The sequence below is a fragment of the Peromyscus eremicus genome, chromosome 17 (assembly GCF_949786415.1).
Source record: "Peromyscus eremicus chromosome 17, PerEre_H2_v1, whole genome shotgun sequence".
NCBI lineage: Eukaryota > Metazoa > Chordata > Mammalia > Rodentia > Cricetidae > Peromyscus > Peromyscus eremicus.
The window spans coordinates 59,213,182-59,232,792 of NC_081433.1; the positions used below are offsets into that span (position 1 = coordinate 59,213,182).

Below are 19,611 nucleotides of genomic sequence, written 5' to 3' on the forward strand. Positions count from 1 at the left end.
GCAGGTGGGCCACAAGAAAATGTAATCTCCTCCTGGCAAATCCAGCAAAGATCAGAGTTGCTTGTCTTGCACCCAGAGCATTATAATCCAATGTGGCCCTCCTGAGCATCTTAACTTACCTTGAGCTTTAAGCTGGAGAGCTTCGCCAACAGCTTCAGAATCCCCATACCGTTTAGATTTCTCCTGTAATACGGTATCCAAAGAGTCCTGTGCCATCCGCCTTGCCGCCATGTTTCTCTCTCCTACAGTGAGAGAAGCCACACTAATCAAGACAGCTTGCCCCAGGGCAAAACCACTACCAAAAACAGGGTAACCGAACTGGAAGAATGGCCTGAAAAAAAGATATTTGGGAAAAGTGTGACCACCCAGACTTCAGTTTGGAAAAGGGCTTCCCAGAGCTCACTTTACCCTGAGAACCCTCTGGATGAGTGAATGACATTTTCACAAGAGGACAATGAGCTACAACTGTGCACTCTGAGCTAGTCTTAGTAGAAGAGCTCTTTTGCTTCTTTCAACACATACCCGAGAGCCTTGTCCTTACAGCACAGGAGGAGCTGGGTGTGGTCCTGCAGGCCACTGATGCCAGCACTTACGAGGCTGAGGCAATGGAGTGTCCAGATCCAGGCCAGCCAAGACTACATAGTGAGAACCCGAAAAAAGGGCTGAGGGACTGGAGAGGTGGCTCAGTGGTTAAGAGTGTGTGCCCACGTTGGGCACCTAACAGTTACCTACAACTCCAGTTCTAGGGGATCTGACAACTTCTTTTGGCTTCCACCTACCCACTTGCCTCTACCCAGCCCAATAAATAAAATCTTTTCAAAAGGGGGGGAGGGGTGGAACTGAGATGGTTCAGTAAGGGGCCAAGCCTGATGGCCTGCGTGCAACCTGCCACCTGACAAGTTGTCTTCCGATTTCTACCCATGTGCTCTGGCAAACACGTACCCAGAAATACACAAATTAAGGAGAAAAAAGTGGGGCACAAGGACACATGTACCTGTAATCTCAGTGCTGAGTTAGAGGAGTAAGGAGGATCCCTGGAGCTCGGTGGCCAGCCAGACTAGCCAATCCACGTCCAGACATCAATTTCTGCCCTCCCCCAAGAAAGGACCTAGTGGTATGCATGTGTAACCCCCAAAATTTAGAGGGGTGGGCAACAGGATTGCAAGTTTAAAGCCTGTGTGGGCTACCTGTTCCAGGCCAGCATATTCTACACAGCAAAACCCAGTTTTGTGTGTGCATGGTTTTCTTTTTTTGCTACTACATGAGAGTAGTCCACGCTGGCACTGGCACTGAACTCTGATCCTCCTGCTTCTGCCAAGTATTAGGATTACCGGTGTGCATTGCCGTGGAGACCCTGTCTTTTTATCTTTTACTCTTTTTTTTTTTTTTTTTTTTTGTGGCAGGGTAGAGTAGAAGGGATCCAGATATGATCTACCCACATATTCTCTGACTAGTCTCAAACTTAACATGTAAACTAGGCTGGCATCGAAAGTGAGTTTTCTCCTGTCTCTGCCTCCTGAGCACTGGGATTACAGGTGTGAGGCGTCACACTCAGCTTGAGACCCTGCCTTTAATTTAAAAAAAAAAAAAAAAAAAAAAAAGGGAAGAAAAAGACGTTAGGAGAAAAGCAGACTTCAAGAAGCGAACCAACCAAGGTCAGGTACCTTGGTCTTGAACCAACAGGGCACTCACTGGGAATGAGGACACATTCTATAAGTAGGAAAAAAATAGGCAGCATTTGTATCAGTAACAGCCTGCGTCACGACACTTCCAAACTCAAGAGACAAACCTGCCTTCTGGTCGTTTCTATAACGACCATCCAGTTTCCCCACGCCCCAGAAAAACGATAGGGCGGCCCTTGTCCTCGGTGGTTAGGAGCAGGGTCTCCGGGTCAGGTGGTCCCGAGATCTAACCAAGGTACCTAATCTGTCTGCACCTCAGTTTTCCCATCCATGGGACGGGCAGCCACGGAGGCTGCAGCGGTTCCGGCCGCTCGAGGCCCGACGCAAACCCCGTTCGCCGTTACGCCCAGCTCGCACGGCCGGCTGCGAGCTCCAGCAGAATGAATGGACGCCAGCCCGGCCCGAGAAGCGCGCTGGCCCTGGGGCCATCCGGAGTCCGCCCTACCCCGGGGCCCGCCCTCCCTCGTCGCCAGGGCCCAGGCCTCACCCCGAGCGGTGCCGCCCCCGCCGCAGCCTCAGGCTCCTTACCCGCCGCCTCGCGAGGCGGGGAGATGCAAATAAGCCAACGGTTTCCGCAGCGCCGAGGAGCGCAGGCGCAAGCCGCCGCCTCGCCTTGGTGCGCAAGCGCTGGCTGCCACCGCCTAGGCCCTCATGCGCAGGCGTCGACAGCAGCCATCTTGGCTCTCTCGCGCAGGCGCGCTGCTCGCTTCTTAGGGCGGATTCTACCGAGGTGAAAACTACCCCTTTTGAGGGGAAGCGATAGGTAGAAGCAGCGCGGAAAAAGCGGTGAGGGCTCCAGACCCACGTGTGCTCCGTGGCTCCCTTCGCTTTACCTGTGTTCGTGGTCGCCCTTGTTCTCCGGGAGGGAGCTTCTCGGTTGAGGGACGCCGAGGCGAGGCGGTGCCTCTGCGCTTGCGCGCATACGGTGGCCGGAAGGCGCCAAAGGCGGAGCCTCGGGCGGCAACCGCGAGCCCCACCCTTCCCCCCCACGTGGCTGTGCAGACCCGGTGAGGAACGCCGGCCGCCCGGTCCTGCGGTGGGCGCAGAGGGGAGTGGGCGTCGCGGGGTCGGGCTGGGGGTGTCTGCGCGACCCTCAGGGACTTGGTTTGATGGAAGGAGAGAATCGAACTAAAGATTCTTGGGGACCAAATGCCTCGCCTCTCCGGGGTGCACGTTCTTTTCTTTGATACTGTTCATTCGTGCGGCAGCTGTGTGCTGGGTACCTGCTGCGTGTTCAGTTGCATTCTAGGCAGTAGAGCAAGGAGGACAGGGCGTGCAAGACTGTCAGTGTGGCTCTGGGTTCGGGGGACGAAGGTCCGCCGTGGATACAATGATGATGGAGCAGGCTTGGTTGGTGCATCTGTCATTCCTGTTCTAGGGAGGCAGAGGCAGAAGTACTGCTGTGAGTTCGAGACTGGCCTCGGCTACGTAGCCAGACCGACTTTTAGAAGAAAAACGACCAAACGAAACAGCAAGAACAGGCGTTGTGGTGAGCTCGAGAAGCGGAGGCAGAAAGATTCCTGCGAGTTCCATACCAGTTTGGGCTGTGTAGCCAGACCCTGCCTCAAAAACAACAGATAAACCAGGGGTTTGTTGAAAGAGTCTGGAGGGTCAGGAGTTCAAATATAGCTTTAGCTACAAAGCAAGTTAGAAGACAGTCAGCTCTACATGAGGCCCTATCTTATAGAAAACAAAACAGAAGAAATAATTGAATGGGAGAGTGGGACTGCTTGAACCAGTGTGTTTCTAATATTTTTTTAGTTGTTTTTGTTTGTTTGTTTTTTGTTTTTGAGACAGTGTCTTACTATGTAGATCAGGCTGGTCTGGAATTCACAGAGGTCCACCACTTCTGCCTCCAGTGTGCTGGAATTAGGTTGGCTTGTTTGTTTGTTTTTTTGTTGTTATTTTTCAAGACTTGGTTTCTCTGTAGCCCTGGCTGTCCTGGAACTTGCTCTGTAGCCCAGGCTGGCCTGGAGCTTGCAGTCCTCCTGCCTCAGCCTCCTCTGTGCTTAGATCACAGGCTTGTACCATGAGGCCCAGCAAACCACACATACCAGAGTGTATGTGTGAATTTCAAAGTTTATTTTCATACATTTATTTACTGTGTGTGTGTCATGTACACTGAGACCCACATGTAGAGATGAGAGGACTTGTGGGATGGGCTTTTGTTGTTTTCTGAGACAGCCTCTTGTAGCCCAGGCTGAGCTTGAACTCTGACCCCACAGAGTCAGTGCTGAGATGACAGATGTACCACCACACTGACTGAGTTCAGGCCAGGGAGGTGGCTGTCAGGTTAGGGTGCTGCCCGCCAAACCGAGTGACCAGAGTTCAGTCCTCAGGACCCCGTGTGAGAGAGAACCGACAAGTTGTTCTCTGGCCTCTGCATGTGCACACAGCAAATGCAAGCCAGCACTTACACCTGTATAAAATGCAGGTTTTAAGAATTTAAATTAACTAGTATTAGAGAACAGTCAGGCTTGGTGGGGGAACATGTTAGCATGCGAGACCCTGGCCACCATCCCCAGCACTGCCAAATAACATTGTCATCTGTTGTATTCTGTTTACGCCTTGATATATAAGTGAATGCCTTTTCCCCCATCTTTGGTGGGTTGTTTATTGAGGTCAGGTTTCATGTAGCCTAGGTTAGCCTGGAACTCACTGTGTAGCCCAGGCTGGTCTTGAACTCCAGGCCCTCCTACCTCAGTATTTCATGTGAGGCCTCCTTAGTGTAAGCTACTGTATAATGCTGTCTTTGTGCACAGTTACATAGAAAATTGTACTTAACTGTGAGATAGGATGAGATCCAGGGGCCAGTGAGATGGCACAGTGGGTGAAGGTGCTTGCTGCTCAGCCTGCCAACCTGAGTTCAATCTCCAGAACCCACATGGTGGGGGAAAGAATCGACAGCTGAATGCTGTTCTCCAGTCCCCACATCTGTGCCAGGGGTTATACATGCCCTCCCCCACACAAATAATGTCATAAGAAACAGACACAATAATTTTCTTTCTTTCTTTTCTTTTTTTAAGGGAAGAGGGATTTAATTTAGCTGAAAGCCAAGTTTGTTTTGAGATAGGGTCTCACTGTGTAGCCCCAGCAGGCCTGGACCTCTGTGTGTGGACAAGGCTGTCCTGGAACTCCCAGAGATCCACCTGCCTGTGCTTCCCAAGTGCTAGGGTGACAGCCTGAGTTCTTCTGCACTTTTAGAAGCTCTGAGGAGCCGGGCGGTGGCGGCACACGCCTTTAGTCCCAGCACTCGGGAGGCAGAGGCAGGCGGATCTCTGAGTTCTGGGACAGCCTGGTCTACAGAGTGAGTTCTGGGACAGCCAGGGCTACACAGAGAAACCCTGTCTCAAAATCAAGAAAAGAAGCTCTGAGGAGAGGTGAGGGTGGTGTAGGTGAGAAGAGCATTTTCATGGTTGTCATTGTGGCCTGGCAGCTGCCTCAAGTGACCTTTTCTTCTTTTTTTTTTTTTTTTTTTTTTTTTTTGGTTTTTCGAGACAGGGTTTCTCTGTGTAGCTTTGCGCCTTTCCTGGAACTCACTTGGTAGCCCAGGCTGGCCTCGAACTCACAGAGATCCGCCTGGCTCTGCCTCCCGAGTGCTGGGATTAAAGGCGTGCGCCACCACCGCCCGGCCCTTTTCTTCTTTTTTCTTTTATGTTTTATTCATTTTATTTTGTATGTGTGGGCCTGCAAATGCCATGGCCTGAAAAAAAAAAAGTCAGAGGACAGCTTTTGGGAGTCCATTCTCTCTACCATGTTGGTTCTTAGGACTGAGCTTAGGTCTTCAGACTTGATAGCACGGTCCTTTACCCGCTGAGCCATCTTACCATCAGGTCTTTTCTTTTTCTTTTTGGCTTTTTGAGAGAGGGTCTCACTGTGTAGCCTCCCAGGTTGGCCTCCCACTGGCCAGGACCTTCTGTCTCTGCCTCTCTAGTACCATGATCCAGGCGTGCCCAAGTGGCATTTTCTCCACTAGGGTAACCAGACCCTCCGTCGCCTGCTGTCTCCTGACCAGATGTTCCTTTCCACTCAGCGTGCAGGGATGGCTTCCAAGCGCATCACCCAGGAAACCTTTGATGCTGCAGTGCAGGAGAACATTGAGGAGTTTGAGATGGGCGCTGAGGAGGCTGTTCGAGAAGCCGTGGAGCAGTTTGAATCACAGGGTAAGGTGGTGGGCTCAGTACTGGCTCTTAGAGGCCACAGCCCTCAGCCTGACATAACGGGGGTGCTACTGACCCCATCCCTGCCTGTGTCCGTGTATCACCAGCACCCCGCCTCACCTTAGAACCGCATGGAGCCAGCTGTGAGTCATGGAGAGGATAGCATGGTAGGGCTGCAGGGTGACGGTGGCGGTGCTGGTAGTCGAGCCACATGGCAAGGAGCAGAGGTTCAAGGTGAGTGTGACCACGTGTGTGCCGGGCCGCTGGTGGAGGCTGGGTGCTAGGCATGAGCACACCCCATTTCCTCTTATCTCCAGTCTCAGTCTTGCTCTCTATTGGACCAGGGGGGTCAGCCGGAAGTTAAGAAAGAATGTTTGCTCCAGAGCACAGAAATGGGGTGCCCTGTGGGCAATGAGGTAAACACTGGGAGCCTGGCTGGAGAGGCTACTCACTTGCTAACTTGATGAGTTTGCCCTGAGTTTGTCCCCAGAACCCACATCAAAAAAACCATGATAGGGTGTGTTTGTTTTTGCTTTTCGGGGTGGGGGTAGGGAGGGGGCTAGGTTTTTTTTGTTTATTTGGTTTTTGGTTTGGTTTGGTTTGGTTTTTGAGACAGGATTTTTCTCTCTATAGCCTAGCTGTTTTGGAACTCACTCAGTAGACCAGGCTGGCCTGGAACTCACAGAGGTCCACTTGCATCTGCCTCCTGAGTGCCAGGATTTAAGTCATGCACACCATACCACACCCACCTCCACAGCCCCACAATGGGGTATGTTTGTAATCCCAGCACTGAGAGGTGGAGACAGGTGGATTTCTGGGGCTTGCTGGCCAGCCAGTTTAGCCTAATTGGTGAGCTCCAGGTTCCAACGAGACCCTGTCTCTAAAAGAAGGATTACAACTCCTGAGGAATGATGCCTGAGTTTGACCCTGGGCCTCCATGACCCTTGCACAGGAACACCCCCTGTATGACCATACACCCACACCCCACATGACCACCTACACACAAACACACACCCTCCACATGACTACCTACACACAAACACACACCCTCCACATGACCATCTACACACAAACACACACCCTCCACATGACCACCTACACACAAACACACACCCTCCACATGACCATATGCACACACAGAACACCCCCCACATGACTATCTACACCCCCACATGACCATCTACACACATGAACACCCCCAACATGACCATCTATATTCCCACATGACCATCTACACACATGAACACCCCCCACATGACCATCTACACACATATGACACCCCCATGTGACCATCTACACACATGAACCCCCCCATGACCATCTACACGCATGAACACATGCATACACCAACACATGCACACACACAAACACCCATACAGTTTTGAACAAAACACAGCATGGTGGTACATGTCTGTGATCCCAGCTCTTCCTTATCTTTATTATTGTTTAATTTTATTTTTTTTTTTTTAAGACTGATTCATGTAGCCTAGGCTACCCTCTTACTCATGTAGGTAAGGCTAGCTTAAACACTGATCCTCCTGCCTCCGTTTTCCAGTGTGGGGATAACAAGTGTGCACCACTACTGCCAGCTCACTTCAGTGCTGGGGAGCTGAGGTCAGTCTGGGCTACATGACAAGATAAGACCTCAAAACACTTACCCTCTGGCTGATGTGGTGACACACTCTCTTATTCCCAGCATTTGGGAGATAGAAGAATGTAGACCTCTGAATTTGAGGCTAGCCTAGTCTACATAGTAAGACTCTATCTCAAAAACAAACAAAAAACCTCCTAAACCCCCCCCCCCCCACACACACACACACACACACACAGGCAAGAAGTGCCTACCACAGAAGGGATGCCTTTGGGGCCTCAGGAGGCTGAGATGCAGATGGGACCAGTAGGGGAGAGTTCAAAGGGAGAGGCTCTGTAGGGTCCTTCCCCATCCGTCTACCAGGCAGAATCTACCACCTTACTACCCACGTGTGGCGTAGCCTTGCTTAGCAGTGGCATACACATGGTCTGCGGTCTGTGGCTGGCCTGTGCAGCAGAGGGACTGTTGGGAAGAACCCTGGAAGCAAGCGTTCAGCAGGGACCTCCTAACCTGAGGGACTTGAGGGTAGGTGTCACCTTCTCCAGCAGCCCCATCTTCCCCTCTGCAGGGGTTGATCTGAGCAACATCGTGAAGACCGCACCGAAGGCGTCCTTGGACAGCCTCCAGGAGCCCACACACGATGTCCTGCAGGTAGGAGCAGCTGTCTCCCTCATCACTGGGATGGTCTGGAGGGTCTCTTCCCCGTGTCCCGTATGGCAGAAATCAGGGTCTGAATGTTAGTGGTCTTGTGTCTGCTGGTTCATCTTGTGACCAGTAGAGTCTACAGTCATGTGTCCCAAGTCCATGTGAGGGCTGCCCAGCCTCTGGGGACAGCTGAGCTACTTTGAGGACATGTTGGAGACACACAATGCATGTGTGATCTCATTGCCGAAGGGTCTCTGGCCAGCTTCGTGTGGGTTCTGGGGATCTGAACTCAGATCCTTGCTCTTGCTCAGCAAGTGCTCCCCACCCCCACCCCCCAGCCATCTCCCAGTCCTTGAGTTTTATTTTAAAAAACTCAGGGCCACATAATACAATCCTGTTTCCACAACAGTAGCAAAATTCTTTGGTTTTTCAAGACAGGGTTTCTCTGTTGTCCTGGAACTCGCTCTGTAGACCAGGCTGGCCTCAAACTCGTAGAGATCCGCCTGCCTCTGCTTCCCGAGTGCTGGGATTAAAGGCGTGCGCCACCACCACTTGGTTTACAGCAGAATTCTTATGGGGGGAGCACACATGCTGAGATGCACGTCTGGAGGTCAGAGAACGACTTTCAGCAGTTTGTTGTCTCCTTCTGCTCTGTGGGTCCTGAGCTTTGAACCCACCTTTACTCACTGAGACTGAGCCACCTCACTGGCTCCTTGGCTGTTTCAGTCGTCTGTTCCATGTAATGTACTCTGCCAAGGTTCCTAAGGCCAGCTTGGGCAGGACTGCCAACAGGTGTCTCTGCTTGTCATGGTAGCTGAATTCAAACCAAACCCCTGGGCTGCTGGTTTCGGCTGAGCCCCCTTTCATGGGCATGTTGCCAGCAACTTCAGAGCACTGGGCACGTCGACTTAGCTTTGGCTCATATTGTGGTGCATCCTGAGGTCATGCCAGTTGCCACTCAGACCGGCCAGCTCTGTGTTTGTTGTTTTTCTCATAATTCCCCAGATGGTGTAGAACTGCATCTGAGAAATCTGTGTGTGATGTGGCTTCACTGGGATGAGAGGGAGCTGTCCCGATGGGCAGGTTCTCCTTCCCCAAGCACCCTGGTCACTCACCCTCTGCAGCAGCCCTTGCAGTGTTTCTAATGGCTTCCCACCTGCGGCTCTGACTGGGACTTCTTGGTGGCGTCCCAGTACAGCTGCTTAGCAGGGCCGCTGAGGTGGCTGGCACTTCTATGTGGTGTGTGTGTGACCCGTGGTACACAGGGCTTCTAAAGCTACAGGTGTGGAACAGTGATAGGGCACATGTCTAGCCTGCAGGCCCTGGGTTCTAGCCTCAGCTCTATTGGAAAAGGAGTCAAGAGGGCTCAGCGGGAAAAGGTATTTGCCACCGTGTCTGATGCCTGAGTTCGATCCCTGGAACTGACCTGATGGAGGAGGGCCCTGATTCCCATGAGTTGTTCTCTGCTGTCTGCATGCGTGCTGTGGGGTATGTGGGTGTGTTTGACATATAAGTAAAGTTTCTTTAACAAAAAATTAAAAAATAAAAATTGAGGGCTGGAGATGTCTGTAACTCAGTGGTAGAGCACGTGCCGCCGCGTGAAGCCTTACACTCAATCCCCAGTTCTTAAAAAAAGCAGGAGCAGGAGGACTGCACAGCTGGCTCTGAAGTTAAGCTGCTGTTACAGAGGACCCAGGTTTAGTTCCCAGCCCTCACATGGCAGCTCACATCCATCTGTAATTCCATTTCCAGGGATGTGATCTTTTCCGCCATCCTCGAGCATCAAGCACATAAGTGGTGCACAGACAGACGTGCAGGCAAAACACCCATAGAACCTAAAATAACAATCAAAGATTTTTTTTTCACTTTAGTGTGGTGGCTCATACCCGGGATCCCAGCATTCAGGAAGTTGTTGCAGGAGGTTTGCTGTGAGTTCAAGGCAAGGTTAATCAACGTAATTTCAAGGCCAGCCTGGGCCATATATCAAGACGTTGTCTGGACACTGAAGAGGCGGCTCAGCAGTTAAGAGTGCTTACTGCTCTTAAAGAGGACCCGGGTTCAGTTCCCAGCACCAACATTGTGTGGCTCTCAACAGCCTGTAACTCCAGCTCCGAGGGATCCTATTTTCTGTTCTGACTTCTGAGAGTATTCACACACACACACACACACAAGATCCTGTCTTAAAATAGCAGTGTAGGTATAGAAATTTCCAGATGGATCTAGCCATCCTGGGCCCAGATTCTGGGGGTTGAGGTTCACTGAGGTTCAGAGCCTAGTGGCAGCAGGCTAACCCTGTGACGTTCTCTGCAGGCTCTCAGTGATCTGCAGGAGTCCCTGACTGGGCCTCGGCCCCAGGAGGTATCAGCCCACCTTGCCCGCTTCTGCGACCAGTGCAGGCAGCAGAAGGCCAGCCGCTACCTGGCAGCCCAGAAGGGGGCCTACCCAATCCTGCTGGCAGCCTGGCAGCTCGCTGCCACGAGCGACCAGGGCCTTCTGCTCCAGGCTCTCAATGCTCTGGCTGTGCTGACTGATGGCCAGCCTGATCTCCTAGACGCCCAGGGCCTGCAGCTGCTCGTGGCCACGCTGGCACAGAATGCTGCCAACACCGAACTCACCTGCTGTGGGCTCCGCTGCGTGCGCCATGCCTGCCTGAAACATGAACAGAATCGGCAGGGTCTGGTGAAAGCTGGAGTGTTGCCCCTGCTGACTGCTGCTATCACACAGCATGGCCAGCATGCTGATGTGGTCAGGGAGGCCTGCTGGGCCTTGCGGGTCATGACCTTCGATGATGATATCCGAGTGCCCTTTGGCCATGCCCATGAGCATGCCAAGATGATTGTTCAGGAGAACAGAGGCCTGAAGGTGCTCATTGAGGCTGCCAGAGGTAAGAGTAGCATTGGTAAGAGTGGGGTGGGTGTGCTGAGAGGGTGGCCCAATTATAGAGCCCTGCCTAAAATCCCCCAGTGAGGGGCTGGGGGCGTGGCTCAGGGGTGGAGCTCCTGCCTGAAATCCCCCAGAGAGGGGCTGGGGGTGTGGCTCAGGGGTGGAGCTCCTGCCTAAAATCCCCCAGTGAGGGACTGGGGATGTGGCTCAGGGGTGGAGCCCCGCCTAGAATCCCCAGTGAGGGGCTGGGGGCGTGGCTCAGGGGTGGAGCCCTGCCTAGGATCCCCAGTGAGGGGCTGGGGGCGTCGCTCAGAGACCTACCTGGGTACAGGATGTCCTGGGTCCATCCTCAGCACTGTAAAATTAACAAAGCTGTCCTACACTTTTATCTATCCTCATGTATAAGTACTTTGGCACATACATATGTCCAGCTCCAGGGGGCTGCTGAGTCAGCTGTGGGCAGTCACGATGTTGATCTTCATACCTGAAATCTACTATCTTCCAGCCTGTCCCCTTCATCCATTTGAAATGTCTGAAAGAGCTGGCTGTAGTGCACCATGGTGACACATACCTTTAATCTCAGCACTTGAGAGACAGAGACAGGTGAATTTGAGACCATCCCAGTCTACATAGCAAGTTCTAGGCCAGCCAAAGCTACATAGTCTCAAAACAACAAAACCTGCCTGAAAATTGGAGCACAGGGGTGCTAAAAGGATAAGTTCCTGCCTGCCCCGTGACTGTAGCTCCATGGCTAGGCCTGTGTGTGGTGTTCTCACCCTGAGGGACAGGAAGGGCTGTCGCAGTCCCTGTTCACACCTCCAGAGAGGCTGAGAAATGGAGCTTGACCATCTGCAAAGTCAGTCAGCTTCTTGAAGAATTGTTTGCATCTTCCATGCTTGTGAGTAGCAGCTTGGATTAGGCTAGTTAGAGACAGTCCAGGGGGACAGACGTGGGAGCACGTCAGTCTTGTCTCTTGCTCCGCAGTGCTGTGGTGGAGCCCAGGGCCTTGCTAACATTAGTTCAGCACAAACCACTCTCTGCTAAGCCCAGGCCCCACCTCTAAGCTGCACTCCAGCCCCCAGGTATAGAGAGGACAGCTCACATTCTGGTAGTCTGAAGGCCCCAGGGAAGACCATAGATTCCCAGCAGCCTCAGGCAGAGTTTTTGTCCACTGAGAAGCCTCAGTTTCCCACTTAACAAAACCTTTACCTGATTGGATAAGCCCCACCCACTGTACCACACTCGTTCCTTTACTTAAAGCAAATAGTATGGCAGGTTTGGCGGTGCACGCTTTTAATTCTAGCACTCAGAAGGCCAAGGCAGGTGGATCTCTGAGTTCAAGGCCAGCCTGGTCTGCAGAGTGAGTTCCAGGACAGCCAGGGCTACACAGAGAAATCCTGTCTTGGAAAACCAAAAATAAAAAGGAAATGGTGTGGTTGATGACCATGTCCACAGTCCACTCAGATCAGCCTCTGGAGACTGTAGGAGTCCTAGGTGGGGCATAGGCAGCAAGTGCCACAGATCCCTGTAGATGATACCGGTTGAGCCATCACCATCGTCGGTAAGTTTGTCTGCACCTGTCCCTCTCCAACTTCCTGTTGTGTTTTCAAGTCATTTCCAGCTGGGTGGTGGCACACATCTTTAATCCCAGCACTTGGGAGGCGGAGGCAGGCAGACTGGTCTACAGAGTGAGTTTTAGAACAGCCAGGGCTACACAGAGAAACCTTGTCTTGAGGGAAAAAAAAGAAAAAGAAAAGTTATTCCCAGCTAGGGACCTCAAGGTCACATTGATAGTTTGACTGGCTTCTTTCTTTCCCTCCCTCCCTCCCTCACTCCCTCACTCCCTCCCTCTCTCCCTCCCTCTCTTCCTTCTTTCCTTCCTTCCTGTTTTGCTATGAAGCCCTGGTACTAGCTATGTTGACCAGGCTATCCTGGAACTCACAGAGATCCCTCTGCCCCTGCCCCTGCCTCGAGTTCAGGGGTTAAGGTGTGTGCCATGCGCAGCCCTGGGCTTCTTTACTTAGAGGATGCCAGGAGCAGGTCTGGCAGTTATTTGCCTCACTGTGATGGAGCAATTTCAATAGCTGCCAGCAGGGGGCAGGGCAGGCCTAGCCAGGAGCCAGTTCTCCCTTGCGAATGTTGGATGACCCCAGCCTGCCTGTGAAGTGGGGAGTTCTCCCAAGACTAACAAGCTCCTTTCTACACATCCGTTTGTCCCTGGTCCCTCCCATCTCCAACTCTCACTTCCTGCCTCTGCACAGCGTTCCCTGACAACCCGGGCGTCCTGAGCGAACTCTGCAGCACCCTGTCCCGCCTGGCTGTGCGGAATGAGTTCTGTCAGGAGGTCATCGACCTCGGAGGCCTTGGCATCCTTGTGACCCTGCTGGCTGACTGCAGTGACCACCAGGTGGAGCCCAAAGTTTTCCTCCTTCCCCAGGGCTCCTGCCCCTGAGGCCACAGCTGGCCAGACTGATCCCACTCAGGAGAGGGCAGGGGTGAAAGTTCAGGTGCAGAAGGCCCACTCGCACTCTCAGGGTTCTGGTTCCATTCTTCCCCTTTTTTCTTGTTTGCCTATACTGGTGAGACTTTGAGCCTCCTGCATGCTAGCCCTCTGCCACCAAGTCATACCACAGCCCTTTTTACTATATTTTGAGACTGGTCTTGATATTGCAGTCCTTCTGCTTCAGCCTTCCAAGTACTGGGGTGACAGACAGTGTGTGTGCGTGCATGCGCGCATGTGTGTATGTGTGAGAGAGAGACAGAGTGAGGCAGGGTTACAAGGTCTCATGTAGTCCCAGCTGGCCTTGAATTTGATCCATGTATGCTACTTTGCCCAGGCTCAATGTGGTTGGTATGGGTGCTAGAACTCAGGGCCTTGTGCATGGGGGGCAAATACACTACCAGCTGAGCCACTGCCCAGGTCCCACTTGCACATTCTCTACAGTGAGCAGGAGTGAGGAAATGGGAATACCGTCCTCAGTTCCGGCTGTTCAGTGCTCTCCCTGGGTCACATCTCATGCCCTACCATGTGAGTTGGATTAGGCAGATCACCCACAAGACCCATACTGCCCTTTCTCTGTATGGTGGGTCATGATCCTGTTGTCACAGGCTGGCCTGTGACCCTAGGACCATGTATTCAAACAAACAGCCGTAGAAATTTTTTCCGCACCCCCTCCCACCATCCAGCAAGCCTCCTGTTTGCAGCTGGCACACGTGCCAGGGTGACCTTACCTTGCTGTCCACACAGGACCTCGTGAAACAAGTACTCAGCGCCCTGAGAGCTATCGCAGGCAACGACGATGTGAAGGACGCCATTGTCCGGGCAGGCGGTACAGAGTCCATTGTGGCTGCCATGACCCGGCACCTGGCCAGCCCCCAGGTACCCACCTCAGACACACATGGGCAGGATCTACAGGGATTGCCACCTCACTGTCAGCAAGACTAGGTGAAGGGCTGCAGTGCTTCTGGTAGGCTGCACCCCATCAGGTTCTCTTGGGGTCAGTGCCCTCACCACCCCTGGGCACCCAGCCTGCCGCTGCTGCTATGACCCAAGCCAGAAGAGGCCCACTGAGGGGAGCTGCAGAATATCAGGGTGGTTGGCCAGTCATGCTAACACAGGGAGGTGGAGACCTGTCTGTTCATGGCTCTCAGCTGCCCGTCCCACACTCAGGTCTGTGAGCAGAGCTGCGCGGCACTCTGCGTTTTGGCCTTGCGAAAGCCCGAGAACAGCCGGGTCATTGTGGAGGGTGGTGGAGCACTGGCAGCACTGCAGGCCATGAAGGCGCACCCGCGGGAGGCCGGCGTCCAGGTGAGTGAGAAGCTGTGCTCACCGGAGCCCGGACTACAGCAGGCCCCCTCCCTCTCCTCCTCCTTGTCTGAGCACGGTGAGCCAGGCATGTAGCTATGATCCCAGTCCCCAAGAAGCAGGAGGATCACCACAAATTCAAGACCTGCCTGCCTTACAGTGAGTTCCAAGACAGCCTGGGCACTTTAGTACACATGCGCACACAACTCTGCCTGGGGCTGTCCCGTTTCTGTTTATCTCCCTTTCGTCTGTTTTTTTGTTTGTTTTTGTTGTTTTTTTTTTCTTGAGACAGGATCTAATGTAACCCAGACTGGCCTCCAACTTTATTGACTACAAAAACGACTTTCAACTCCTGATATTCCTGCCTTCCCCTGCTAAATGCTGTAGTGACAGGACTGAGCCCCAACACTCATTTTGAGAACAGACCCCCCAGGCCCATTTATTGCGTGCGAGGCAAGCACTCCACCAGCTGATCCCACCTGCTTTTCCTTTGGAACAGGCCTTGGCTCTGTAGCTGCCAGAGGCCTGGCGTGGCAGGATCGCCCGCCCATCTGTGCTGTCATGTCTGACTGTCACTCCTAGATACCGAGATCCTGCTCACAGCGTGACTGTGTCGGGTGTTCTGAGCCACCCAGCCGTAAGGACAGTCTATGGGAGCAACTGGTTCTCTGCAGACCCCCTGTGGCATATGGTGCCTGTGCATCAGGGATTTTAAGATCCACGAAGGTTCCTGAAACCAACCCAGATGGGTGATGCATTGAGAAATGAACTTTGGCACCCCTTTACCCATGGCCTCAATGTAGCATCTCCAGGGCCTGCCTCGGGATTATGGGTAGCTGTCTGCCCTGAAATCATAGTCTCCGCCCCAGATACTGTCTTGAGTGCTCACCTAGGAGATGTGGGAGATGGGGCTGAGAAGGTCATGTGAGAACATGGGGGCTAGCCTGGCCCAGCGTAGCTGTCTGCTGAATGTCTCATGTTCTGAGGAGTACACTAAGGTCAGAGTGGACCCCAACCAAGGCCCGTCCCCCTGTTCACAGCCCATCTCTCTTCCAGAAACAGGCTTGCATGCTGATCCGAAACCTGGTGTCGCGCAGCCAGGTCTTCTCGAAGCCCATCTTGGACCTGGGGGCGGAGGAGCTCATTTTGAAAGCCCGAGCTGCCCACCCGGACTGTGAGGATGTGGCCAAGGCTGCATTGCGAGACCTGGGCTGCCGAGTGGAGCTTCGTGAACTGTGGACGGGAAAGAGGGGTGACCTGGCATCATGACCCTGTCTCAGCGAGCTCTGACTCTAGAACATGGGAACTCTGTGCCCTGCCACTCTGTCCCACCCATGCTACCCAGAGCAAAAGTGTGTTCAGCAGGTCATTGGTGGGGGAAGGGCAGAAGCAGCCCTTGGAGCCTGTGTCCCCACGGGCAGCAGTGATGACCTAGTGGCCCACCCCTTCCAGTGCCTTTCCCGCCCACAGTTTTTCCAGGCAGTTCTGGGGCAAAGGGCACATGGAACTGCAACATTCTGTTGGAGTTTGGGGCCCCTGCAAGCCGGAGTCCTGACAGGTTGGCCACAGGGCTGCAGTTCAGGCACCATGGGAGAGGCGCTTCCACCAAAGGAGGCTCCCCAAGCCTCACATGGGGGAGGGGAGTGACTCCTGCAGATTGTCCACTGAACTCCATTTGTGCGCTGTAGTGCGCGTGCACGCACATGATAAATAAATAAGTGTAATTTAAAAACACTGCTCCTCATTTTTCTTACATGTAAAATGGATCCAGAACTCCTGGTGCTGCTGGCCGAGTCAGAGTCTGCCCAGGTCCCTCATAATGCAGCCTGCCAATGCAGGCTTAGAGGGTCTCCTCATAGCTCTGTGGTGGCTGTGACTACAGCTTCAGAGAGAACAGGGCACTGGACACCTCAGGTTGCTGCAGGTACTAGAGGTATTTGGGACACAGCCTAGACTACACAGCCACTGAGGCTGGGTCAGGGCCACTGCGCTGGGGAGCAGACACTAAGCTCAGCCCCAGCCAAGCTCTGTGGTTGTGAGCAGGTAGTCTGACTTGTGGGAGCCTTGCTGTTTTTCCGCACATTGAGGTGTGTTGGGAGGGAGACAAGGCATCATTGGCTCCAGTACCTGTCACCCCAGAAAGGGTGAGACACAAGCCCTACCCTGTCACCCACTTCTCTCTGAGTCTCAGTTTCCCCATACGTGAAATGCACACTGTTGTTGCCATCTCATATTCCCACACCCCAACATTCTACAGGTTCCTAAGCAGCTGAAATCAAAGTAGAAGTCACAGCATGGTCACCAAGCTGCTCCTGAACCTGTGGGGCCCATGGGGTTCAGAGTGGCCTCAGAACCTCATACCCATATTCATAGGCTTCCCTTCCCCCTCTCATAGCTCTGGACCTGGTGTGCCTTTCCCAGAAGGCTCTTGGTTTCCATGGAAACCAGCTATTGCTGCTGGCTGCTTTCATGTGTTGAGGAGGGGGTTATCCCAGCTCAGCCACCCAAATATCCAAACCTCCCCCACTGGACAGGGAGAGGCCCTGCCAGCTCAAAGACAGACATGAACCTTGGACCAGGTCACCCCGCCCTTCTCCACACTCGGGACCTGCCAGGATGTAGGTGAAGGGTCTTCTTAGTCTCATATTGCCTAGACTGGGTGACTTGGTGTCTGGGTCAGTGATGTGTGTGACCATGGGCAGGCTTCAAACCAAGGATACCCAAAGGCTGGCCCTGTGATTCTCATCCCATCACACTCCCAGTCTACCCGACTTCCTTTTGTTCTCCATTCAAAGGCAATTTGCGCCCCACAGACCACCTCCACTTCCCACTATTTCCCTCACAGCTTCCTGCTTATTTTCCAGCCACCCCAGCCTTCTCTTGTTGTTTTGTGATTGTTTTAATGTTTACGTGTATGTGTATCAGGAGGCATGGAGGCCAGAAGAGGACATTGAATCGCATGGAGCTGGAGTTACAGGCGATTGGTCAGCTCCAAGGAGCGGAGGTCACCTTGCTTGTAACTTCACACGTCTCTCTGACTGTCTGCGCACTCCTTGTGGGTGGATCCTGTCCCCTGAGGAGTCCCGGGCTTCACACATTCAGCACAGTGGAAGGCAGGAATCCACCCTCAGCTCCAGCATCCTTTGGGCAGCCAGCTCCACGGGACACTCGCCCTGGAGTGAGGCCAGGAACTGAGTAACTTTAGGCCTGGTGGAGCCTCAGTAAGGGCTGAAGACATCCCTCCTCATCCCATTGTTCCCATCTGCACTGGGCCACCTCAGACCTGTCACCTCCCTGCCTCAGCTCCCAGTGACTCCTCAGAGGATGCCCCTCACAAGGTGTCCCCTCCTTTAAGGAGGCCCTTCTGCTCCTTAGTACTTGATGTCCTTTGTAATAATGCTGGAGAAATGGGCTGAGAGAGACTCAGAGCCTGTTTGTGTGTGTGTGTCTGTCCTGCCTTCTACTGCTGTGTGTTCCTGGGTAAGTGGACTGACTTCTCTGGGACTCAGAATGAGTGAAATCATCTCTATCTCAGTCTGGATTCAAAGTCACCGTGGCTGTGTTCAGGATGCTTGCAGCAAGGGATCCACCTAGGGTCCAGGGATCAGAAAAACATTGCCAATTTGTGGGGTTTTATTTTATTTCTTTGTTTGTTTGTATATTGAGGCAGAGTCTCACCATGTAGCCCTGGCTGGCCTGGGACTTGCTATGTTGATCAGGATAACCCAAATTCAAAGAGATCCACTTGCCTCTGCCTCTCAAGTGCTGGATTAAATGTGTGTGTGCCACATCATGCCCAGTTGTTTTGTTTTGATTTTTAAAATAGGATTTTTATTATTTTTAATTATGTGCATATGTGTAGGTAAGTGCGTGTGTGTGCAAATACCTGTGGAGGCCAAAGGCATCAGATCCTCTGTAGCTCGAGATCTAGCCACCTGATGTGGGTACTGGGTCCTCTAGAAGACCTATATGTGCTCTCAACTACTTAGCTTTTTTTTTTTTTTTCACAAAGTCTCTCACATAGCAGAGAATGGCCTTGAACTACAGATCGTCCTGCCTCTGCCCCCCAGTACCAGGATCCCAAGTATTCCCCACCATGCTCTGCTGTTAATGCCTTTTCATTGTTTGCAAATCTCTGACTCCAGGACCATGACCCCATTTTCCAGATGAGACATGGAGCTGCACCCACTTCAGAGACCACATTGCATTGAGGCCTTGGGTCCCTCTCATGCCTCATCCCTCTCCTTTAACCAACCTTGTCTCCCCTAATCTTGGGCAGGTGACTTTTTGGCTTTAGTTGACCCTGGGCCCTGACCTACAGTTGACTGAAGACATAACCCTGGGATTCCCAGAGGGAGAGAAAACAGGGAGAAGTAGAGACAGTGTCTTGCCTGGGGCCAAGCAGAGAGGCTGAGATCCTGCCAAGTGCTCTCCACTGTGGGGCCACAATGGAGTGTCAGCTGCAGCTGCTGCCAAACCCAGGCCCAGCCAGTGCCTCTGGCACCATTGGCAGAGGCAGCTCAGTGCTGGACCACTGCCTGACCCTTGCCTCAGTTGGCATTGTCGGTAGGGAGCCGTGAGGCCTTCCAGGAGCTTGCCTCCCTCCCTCACTCACTCCCTCCCTCATTCCCTCCCTCCCTCCCATCTCACAGCCTGGTAAGACCACAGTAAGGCTCTTATTCTCTGGATGGGGACACCACCTCTTTGTGTGGCCATCTAACCCTATTGTTGCTGGAGCTGTTAGGGTTGGAGCCTGAACTCTGCTGGCCCTAATAGGTCAGGCTGAGCCATTCATCCTCAGTGGTTCGATTAAACACCCCAAGTAGGTCTTGGGCTGGACCTCTG

At 53.0% G+C, this 19,611-nt stretch overlaps 2 protein-coding genes across 13 annotated transcripts in view; one reads left to right on the top strand and one right to left on the bottom strand.

Moving 5' to 3' along the window:
• Nucleotides 1-2,603, bottom strand: part of Sugp2 (SURP and G-patch domain containing 2) — a 28,257-nt gene extending 25,654 nt beyond the window's left edge. For 2 of the 9 annotated variants that reach the window (XM_059244425.1, XM_059244424.1), the window contains exons 1-3: nucleotides 2,170-2,268; nucleotides 523-635; nucleotides 120-242 (exon numbers count right to left, since the gene is read on the bottom strand). In XM_059244425.1, the coding sequence (XP_059100408.1) occupies nucleotides 120-231 (112 nt within the window). In that variant the 5' untranslated portion in view covers nucleotides 232-242; nucleotides 523-635; nucleotides 2,170-2,268. The other 7 variants (XM_059244423.1, XM_059244417.1, XM_059244421.1 and 4 more) reach the window with 6 other exon arrangements.
• Nucleotides 2,353-16,498, top strand: Armc6 (armadillo repeat containing 6). 4 transcript variants are annotated; one of them, XM_059244428.1, is made up of 9 exons: nucleotides 2,353-2,468; nucleotides 3,061-3,171; nucleotides 5,716-5,845; nucleotides 8,002-8,084; nucleotides 10,389-10,962; nucleotides 13,223-13,368; nucleotides 14,209-14,340; nucleotides 14,632-14,769; nucleotides 15,823-16,498. In XM_059244428.1, the coding sequence occupies exons 3-9, from the start codon at nucleotides 5,725-5,727 to the stop codon at nucleotides 16,033-16,035; spliced, it is 1,407 nt and encodes a 468-aa protein (XP_059100411.1). In that variant the 5' UTR covers nucleotides 2,353-2,468; nucleotides 3,061-3,171; nucleotides 5,716-5,724; the 3' UTR covers nucleotides 16,036-16,498. The 4 variants fall into 4 exon arrangements, with proteins under 4 accessions (XP_059100411.1, XP_059100412.1, XP_059100410.1 ...); XM_059244427.1 differs by lacking the exon at nucleotides 2,353-2,468 and adding an exon at nucleotides 2,511-2,689; XM_059244429.1 differs by lacking the exon at nucleotides 3,061-3,171.
• Nucleotides 16,499-19,611: the final 3,113 nt, after the last annotated feature.